This window comes from Diceros bicornis, chromosome 5, assembly GCF_020826845.1.
Source record: "Diceros bicornis minor isolate mBicDic1 chromosome 5, mDicBic1.mat.cur, whole genome shotgun sequence".
Classification (NCBI taxonomy): domain Eukaryota; kingdom Metazoa; phylum Chordata; class Mammalia; order Perissodactyla; family Rhinocerotidae; genus Diceros; species Diceros bicornis.
Window position 1 is genome coordinate 54,898,143 of NC_080744.1, and position 9,357 is coordinate 54,907,499.

The 9,357-nt window shown below is 44.3% G+C and overlaps 1 protein-coding gene across 1 annotated transcript; it reads left to right on the forward strand.

The window, feature by feature from the left end:
• The first annotated feature begins 46 nt into the window (after positions 1-46).
• Positions 47-1,904, forward strand: FOXB1 (forkhead box B1). Its single transcript, XM_058541724.1, has 2 exons — positions 47-473; positions 754-1,904. The coding sequence occupies exon 2, from the start codon at positions 810-812 to the stop codon at positions 1,785-1,787; it is 978 nt and encodes a 325-aa protein (XP_058397707.1). The 5' UTR covers positions 47-473; positions 754-809; the 3' UTR covers positions 1,788-1,904.
• Positions 1,905-9,357: the final 7,453 nt, after the last annotated feature.

The following is a 9,357-nucleotide window of genomic DNA, read 5'->3' on the forward strand; positions in this document are numbered from 1 at the left end:
TCTCGCTCAGTCCCCTCCCTCTGCAGCCCCCGCTCCCCCTCCTCTTCCTCCTCCTCCCAAGGCGATTGTCATATGATAGCTAAGAAGTGGCACATTAATGAAGCGCCGCTACAGGGGTCTTTTCTGCTCCTGTCACCGCTTAAAACTATCAGATGGTTCGAGGGAGGACATGGAGGCAGCCACTTAGCTCAGCGGAGAAGCGGAGCCCACAGCAGCGCCCTCCTGAGCCCCGAGGCCGCCGCTGCCACCGTCCGCGCCGGGACTCGCAGCAGAGCTGGGCCGCCCGCGGAGCGCACTGCTCCGAAGCACTGCGGACCGGGCGGCGCCGGGCGCTGCGGGGCTGAGCTGCGGAGCTCAGAGACGTGGGGAGCCCAGCGGAGCCGGGACACTGCGCCCCGGCTGCGCGCCGGGAGGGAGGCGGCGAGCTGCAGCGCCATCCTGGATGCGGACGCGCAACTTGGAGCAACTTTAAGGTGAGCCACTCTCGGTTGCATCCCTGCCCCGGTCTCCGCTCCGGGTCCCGTTTACTTCCATGCTACCCTCGCGCCGCTCGCCGGCCTCCCCTCCCGCGCCCCCTGGCCGAGTCTCACTCTACACGCAAAGTTGCTGGTTAAAGAGCGCGGGCGCCGGCTGATCCAGCGCTGCAGCCCCTAGCCGCCACCCCCGAAGTTGGTACTGGGCCTGGCTGACCTCATAATGTCTGTCTGTGCATCCATGTCCCCCCCTGCCCCCATTATCTCCCCTCCTTGCCAGATCCGAGCAGCCGCCGGCCCGCGCGGACCCAGAGCAAGAAGGGGGCAAACAAGAAGATGCCTCGGCCCGGCAGAAACACGTACAGCGACCAGAAGCCGCCCTACTCGTACATCTCGCTGACCGCTATGGCCATTCAGAGCTCGCCCGAGAAGATGCTGCCGCTGAGCGAGATCTACAAGTTCATCATGGACCGCTTCCCCTACTACCGGGAGAACACGCAGCGCTGGCAGAACAGCCTGCGCCACAACCTCTCCTTCAACGACTGCTTCATCAAGATCCCGCGGCGGCCAGATCAGCCGGGCAAGGGCAGCTTCTGGGCGCTGCACCCCAGCTGCGGGGACATGTTTGAGAACGGCAGCTTCCTGCGGCGCCGCAAGCGCTTCAAGGTGCTCAAGTCGGACCACCTGGCGCCCAGCAAGCCCGCCGACGCTGCGCAGTATCTGCAGCAGCAGGCCAAGCTGCGCCTCAGCGCGCTCGCGGCCTCTGGCACGCACCTGCCGCAGATGCCTGCTGCCGCCTACAACCTGGGCGGCGTGGCGCAGCCCTCGGGCTTCAAGCACCCTTTCGCCATCGAGAATATCATCGCGCGCGAGTACAAGATGCCTGGGGGGCTGGCCTTCTCCGCCATGCAGCCGGTGCCCGCCGCCTACCCGCTCCCCAACCAGTTGACTACCATGGGCAGCTCGCTGGGCACTGGCTGGCCACACGTGTACGGTTCTGCAGGCATGATCGATTCGGCCACCCCCATTTCCATGGCTAGTGGCGATTACAGCGCCTACGGTGTGCCGCTGAAGCCGCTGTGCCACGCAGCGGGCCAGACGCTGCCCGCCATCCCGGTGCCCATCAAGCCCACGCCGGCCGCAGTGCCCGCGCTGCCCTCGCTGCCCGCGCCCATCCCCACCTTGCTCTCGAACTCGCCTCCCTCGCTCAGCCCCACGTCCTCGCAAACAGCCACCAGCCAAAGCAGCCCCGCCACTCCCAGCGAAACGCTCACCAGCCCGGCCTCCGCCTTGCACTCGGTGGCGGTGCACTGACCCTCAGCGGCCGGCGCCCCCTCTTGTTCCCCTCCCCGCCAGCTCACTCGTCTTCCCCGGCCCCCAGTCCTGCTCTCCCCGACCTGGGACTGCCACCCTAATTTGTCCGTTTCACCTTCGGCCAACCCTCGCTCCCCCATGAGAACTTTGTTTTGGACCCAGGAGACAAAACACAAACTTGCAGATGGGATTGGAGGCGCGTGGGAGTTATCCTCGCTCCCACAAGAGGCGAAGGCAGGGGGCACCTGAGCCGAGCCGTCCCATCCCCGGAAGCCCCGAACCCCCCTCCGTTTAAGAGGCAGGGGAAATCCTGCCTCCCGCCTTCGCGGAAAGGAGCGCGTCTTCCCTCGGTCCGGATCCGCTGGGCTCCGAACTCGGCGCGGTTAGTTCTACGACCAGAGAAACCGCCTCAGGGGTTTCCTGGAACAGAACTCCCTGAGGGCTGCAGCAGCACAGCGGAGGGCGGGATCTCTGTCTACGTCTTGGAAATCTGCCGCGAAAAGGGACCACTAATCTTCCTACCCCACTCGCCTCCGCCCATCCGGCAGGCGCTGGGCGGACCACAGCTTCCCCGAGCAGCGGCCCTGCCTCCTCGGCTTCTGCGGAGTTTTTTTTTGTTTCGGATTCTGTTTCCTGCCAGAGGCTCCAGGGGCTGCGAGTTACGGAAGAGGCTGCCAAGCTGGGAAGGGGACGATTGTCCTCAACACAAGCAAAACAAAACTAAAAGTAACCTTGTATTGTTTACAAAGCGCCCGGAAAATGTAAACAGTGAACTTGAATCGTATTGCTTGGCGGGCGAGCGGGCAAAGCCCACTTTACAAGTACCTGTTGTAATGTGAATGTTTACTCTTCATTTCTGGCCAGGTTTAGGGGCGGGAAGGGGGGGATGGGAAAGTTAATTGGGATGTTAACTTTCCGATTACTTAGAGACCTTTTTAGCTATTTATTTTATTGTTGGAAAGAAAAAGAAAGAAAATGAAATAAGCCCAAACCAAGAAAGCATCAGGTCAACCCTAGAAGAACTTAGATAAACTGACTGGTAACATGAAGGAGACGTCACCGGATAGGTCTCCCATGGACAAGTCTTTCTGTTTGCTACAAGAACTCTTCCCAGAAGCTAAAGGGCTGCAAAGAGATGTAAATACTTGTGAATAGGAATGATTATACACTGTGTAAAATGCACTTTTGTTTGCTATATTCCTTTAGAATCTTAGGTAATTTGCTGGAAAACGAACTGCTGTTCTGGTGTGACCTGCTTAAGTTAAAAAAATTGTAGTGTCATCAGAGCTGTAAAATTTTTACCTTTCATTTTTCTCCCTCCCTGTACAGAATTAGCATGGCATTTTAAATATTGATGTTCTTGTTCCCAGCATGCCTGTTTTAAGACAAAGAATTTTAAAAAGGTGTCTACGTTAAATTATGAACCTAGTCCAAATAATATTTTCTCATTAAAATATGTAAATTCAAATTTTAGTTTCGTGTGTTTTTGAAGAGTTGCTGCAAACAATAACTTTACAAAAGAGATGTAGTGCTTCTTGAAGGTTGCTTTCTGCACTACAGTGAGTAGCTTGTCTTCTTCATATTTTATTTTTAAAACAATCAAACCTCCTCTTATGCACTTGCAGATTGGGGGAGAAATTATTCAGACGGACTCTTGAAGATATTTGTGCAGAGGGAAAGAGGAAACAAACTATTTCTACTATAGATCAGGTGCACAGGTGTAGTGCGGAAAGAAAAACAGTGAAAAATATAGTACTTTACATGTATTTTTGTTTATCTTAAAATATACATTTCACAAAATATACAGCACTTATATAAATGTAAGGCTTAGGTAGAAATCAGGTAGAGGAAATATGGAGATACAAAAAGTAAAAACAGACTTGCTTACTTAATGCTTATATTCTGATGCATCTTATTTGGAGTGAATATTCATTTCCTTGCTCCTTTAAATTATTGCAGTTATTGAAATTTTCTTTTTCAGAAGTTACCTAAAAGTTCACCTTGCGTGTCAGGAAACCTGTTCACTTTGAATTGATTTCTTTTCACTCTTTCATGTGGGAAAATAACACTTGATGCATTTATTTTAAAGAAGTGAATGAAGTTATTTTAAATGTTTGACTCTAAGTATTTGCTTTTCTTCAGATTTTTGCAGAGAATTAAAATTTGCCAAGATTTTATGGCTCATGGCCAAGGGAAACTTTATTGAAAGGGGTCACAATATTTCTGGAGTGAGGTGTGTATTTAACCAATGAAGTCACAAGACAAAGAAAAACTTAAATGGTGATTAACACTTCACTGTGTAAAATGATTAAACAAGAGAGCCTCGTGCAATCCAGAGAAACCCACGTAGAAATCATGATCATTATACTCTATCAGGAGAATCCTTACCACCTGCCACCCTTATATATTTAGAGGGTTATCTTTAAAAAAAATTTTAGGATTAATGCAAAGGCTAATTAATCCTGTTGTGACCATTTTTAAAAAGGAAAGATCCCACACACAGCCAAAAAAAAAAAAAAGGGTGGAAAATAAATGAATCATTGGGCTGATTGAAATGCATGAAGCTACTGGAGCTCGTCAGACGGGGACAACTAAACTCATTCATCAAGCCCAATTCACAATTATATCAACAAGATCAGCTCAAGAAAGCCTGGAAAACTTATCCACCCTGGGCTAGGAAACTCTTAAAACTTTGTTCTCAACAAGAAATCATCTACATTAAAAAAATTTAAATATATTTCCTGCAAAATAAAATTAAGACCATCTCTGGAATATTCTAGTCTCGTTGAATTTACTAACACTGAATTCAAACTGGGAATGAAGGAAGCATAAAGCTAACATGGGCCTCAAACATTTTATAAATTATCAGCTTAAATAGTCAGGTAAAATATTCTTCCTCTAATAGGAAGTAGAATTCAGGGATAAGTGGTGTGTACATACATACACATATTTAATAAATGGAGGTAAATAAGATGCAGATCCTATTTCTGATTTTTAGCAAAGGAGTGATTTCAACTCAGTATTTGAAAATGTTCTTTTCAGCTGGAAAGTTCGTCATGGTGTATTGCGAAGAATGAAATAACTTGGGCATTGTGAGCCTTCCTTTCACAATTGCAGGCATCGTTTCTCAGACGAAGTTGAATGAGTAAAGTAAAAAATCCATTGATGATATTTTGACCTGGATCAGAAATCCAAAGGCAGCCCAGACACACATGCCTCCACCCTACTCCATCCCCAGATTTGAGACTTACACCCTGTTTAGCTGAAGTGCCCCACAAATAAGGAAGTTTATAACTATGATACCTTCAATGGCTCTCTTTGTCATGTTAAATCTTTTCACCTGGCTCAAGTCCAAAGTCAATACACACAGCTTTAAAATAAAACTGGAAGAGACAACACCATGCAGTGAAGTGTACGTTTGGGGTCTTATCCTGAGAATTGAGTTAAGTTATATTATTTTCTGTTTTGTAAATTTGGGCAGTATTGATTTTTTAAATGTAGGTTTTTGATTTGAAAACTCAGCTATTCTGTAACTTTTGTTTTTTAACGTGATTCTATACTCAACTGTGTTTTTAAACGGCTTTCTCTGTGATTTGGGGAAACGCTTACACAATGGATGAATTTTGTGCCCTTTCTCAAGAGGGAAACTGGAGAAGTTCTTTCTGCTCCTATCGCCTGGGTTGGGGGTTTTGAGAAGCCTGAAGACTAGCAGAAGCAGTGCTAGTAAATGATCTTCAGAATGGCTTAAATGTTATAGCAGTGAGTTTAATTCCTTTAAAATAGACGAGGACATTGAGTGACTTGGAAGCATAAATCTGGCCAGTTGCTCAAGTAGGGTGAAGTTGGGGGGTGGGAGGGATGAAGAATCCAATGGAGTGTTGCAAACAGCAGGTTTTACATTAGTTTATGCAAGGTTGGGGTAGGGGGCCGTGAGGGATGGTTTATACCCTTACAAATGGAAACTCTCTTTGTAAAAGGTATCCATTTAAGAAACGGAAAGTATCAGGATCTGTTCTCAAATTCTTAATATAAATGTCAATTAATTTTTTTCTCCTAAAGCCACATATGCACAGAGACACCCAAACAAAAACAAGACAAAAACAACCCAACCCACCGGCTGTGAAGCCTCAAAGGGGATGCATTTGTTTCGTTTAAACTAACAACAAATTATCTAATTAATATGTTTCAATTACAGCATGAAAGGCACAGCCCCTGGACCGCCCGCCGTGGGGACACAATAGCCCCAGAGCCCACTCTAGGAATTTACAATAACTTCACATCTGTTTCTTTATTTTCCACTTTTTGAGTGTAAAACTCCTCTCAAGATCACTTCAAACCACGGCCTGAGTTATGAAATATGTCCCGGTGTTAAAGGGGGACGAAACTTTGCCCACGGATGCTTCATTTGCAAGCAAAAAAGTGAAAGCCCATTGAAGAGCATTAAACAAATATATTAGAATTCTGTCACTTTATGCAATTGAGTAGATCAAATGAAGGGTCCCGGCCACTTCATTCACTCTCATTCACTCGAATAGAAAATGCAAAGAATAGCAACCCGAGACTGGGCCACCGATGTAGATTTAGCTCCTTTTTACTGGGAGACAAAAAGGCTGAATTTTCACAAACACATTGCTGACTCGGGGACTAGGAAACGGGCACTGGAACCCCTTTGGAATTTAAATTCATTTTATCTTCCTCTCTCTTTGCGGGGATCTGTTTGCACTACAGTGCAAGATGCAGCAGGCATCCTCTGGCTTCTGAAAAAAGGGGGGAGGGGAAGAAAGTGAGTGGGGGTGGCAATGTGGGCCTCAGGATTCCCAAGGAGCTCTGGATGATCAACTAACACCCAGGTCTGAGATAATAACTCTGACAAACAAATCTTTATCTATATCAACATAAACATCATTATATCACACGCACCTCCAAGTCTCTTACCTCCTTGCTTGGCATGGATTACATCAACAGCTTGTTTTCAATGACCAGAATTACATTTGGGTCATCCAGTTTTCTTGTTTCAACCAATATCCAGTCATAGGTGTCACAACAGACGTGAAAGTGGAGCTTTCAACCTCACCTGCTCTGTTGCTCGCTCTCTCTCTCACAAACACACACACACACCCCAGTTTCTGATAGCTACCCCATCTGAGCACCGTGATGGTAAACTTGTAATGTAAAATCAGGACAGGAATTACTCTTTGGTTAGAATTTCCAAGTCAGAATCTTCTTACATTTTCATTTCCCATTCTCAGGGGGAAAACAACAAGCCACATGTCAGTGGTAATTGAGATAATTTGTGACGATACTTCTCTCCTATGTCTTCAATGGTTAACATTTTTGTTTTGGTGAACTTTATAGATTTTTATGTGTCAGCATCTTAGAAAGCTTGCAGTGACTTTGGAGCCGCTTCTGGGACAGAACAGGGAAAAATAAAGAAGCAGACTCCTCAGCTTTCGAGGTATAATTGCAGAGGAATGGATCAGTTTTTCTCAAATTGAAGTCTAATTGAGATCTGATCTGAAGTAGAAAGTATATAGAGGGTTTTCTATTGTATTTTAAAATTTTGCCTGGTACTTTTTCCAGCTACACCAAAACCTTGAACACTTTTGATTTTAGTGTCAAGATTTGTAAGGTCATATTTGACACTATTCTTCATTTAATTTGTGGGATTAGTATCTGGAGTTGAGGATGGGAGGTGGCTCAGACCTAGAGACACACAAAAAAATACTGAAGAAATAGTTGGTTGTTTTGTAACCATAAGCTATCAAACTCACCGGAACTAATAATGAACGAATCAGAAATTATCCATGAAAAATGGTAGTTGGCTAAATGAAACCTTCCTTAGAAGATTTTCCTTCCAGAAATTTTCAAGAAAAATGGACAAAGGGTTCTTCTTTGGAGGCAGCCTCCTTTTGCCTGTGTCTGCAAATAACTAGTGTCAAACCAGTGGCAAGCTTTTGAAGGAACAAACTCGGAGCATTAATTAGAGCAGATTAAGCTCACAGATAAAAAGCATTCTTTAAGTATCTGTTGTTTGGAGACATTGTAATTCTGATTCATGCTTTGCAGCCTGTATATTTTTATTTACTCAGTTAATTTCTTCCCCAGAGTGTTCCCTGTTGACTGGGTTTACTAAGGTATAGAGTACAGAAAGAGTTGTTGGTTTGCAGAAATAATTGTTTCCAAACTCTGTTTTTGCTATAGATTTTTCTCCTCTCCTTCCTGAAATAGAATGTATTGGTCCAATGATTCTAGCACAGAGTAGCATATAGAGAAACCATTCAATAAAGGATCTTAATTTTGTGCCACTTAGAGGAAGCTTAGTATTTATTAAATAGTATCTAGAGTGTTTTGCATTAATTAGAGCAACTCCTTGGAGAGACATTACAGCCAAGACTGGTTTCACACAACAGGAAAATTCCTAGCATCTGTACTCCCCCACCAGACTTGCTACAGTGAAACAGAGAGCTGCAAATGTCTGGCTCACTTGGAAATACCAACACATATTTTATTTATTTACATATGTTTGATAGACTGAAGGTCTATGTATAACAATAAAATGATCACTGAAAAGTTCCCCATCACCCTGGGTGCCATGCTATTTATGTCAGCTACAAAACCAAAAACCCAAAACTGAAATAATGGTCTGTCTCAAGATTCCTGGTGTGATTTCATATCAGAGAAAAACTGACAAATGACTACCCAGCCTTTCCATGTTCAACGGATTAGCTAGACTGAATCAAATATTTCTGTGACTGCCTGGAAGATGCTAACAGTGTGTGTTGGTGGATAGGGAGAAGGCAGGAAGAACAGGCAAGGATGAAATTTTATGAACATCAGATTATTCCAGATCGTGTATATGCAGTGATTCCTGTCCCCAACACAGAGGAACAATTGACTGAATGGATGGGAGTTCTGAAAATAGTCCTGTTAGTTTAGCTTAGGTAAAAACACTATGCCTTTGTGCCAGGTGTCAGTATATGAGAGTATCGACTGTATGTTTCAGCTGTGATACGAAGATTATACAATTAAAACATGTGAAATATATTTAAATTTACTTGTGGATGCTACTGGCTTTAATAAAAGGAGAGCCCCTCCCATAAAACAAGAAAATGATTAACTGACATAAAAATATGAACAGCAATTTGATTAATTATATTGCTAATTATTCTTTGCTATGTAGCCAAACATGATCCAATTCTTACAATGACAGATGCTGAATAAAGTATATAAAATAATTACTTGGAATTTCACTGTGTTGAGAAATGGTGGAGTTTATGGAGAGATTTATATTGATTTCTAAATATACGGTTTTGTTCTGTTCTATTTCATTTAGAAATTTAGTCTTTACTGTAAAAATACTACAACTATTTTATAGAAATGTTTTTTCTCTATTTTTCCTATGCATGTTTTAAAATAATCCACTTCTCCTTTCAATATTTTCCATAATTATAATCAGTATACTACTTACATTTCTATATCTTGCTTTTATCCAGCATTATATCATAAGAATTTCCCATGTTTTCATAACATGGGAATACACAGTTTTCATAACCATAGATTTTAATGGTTG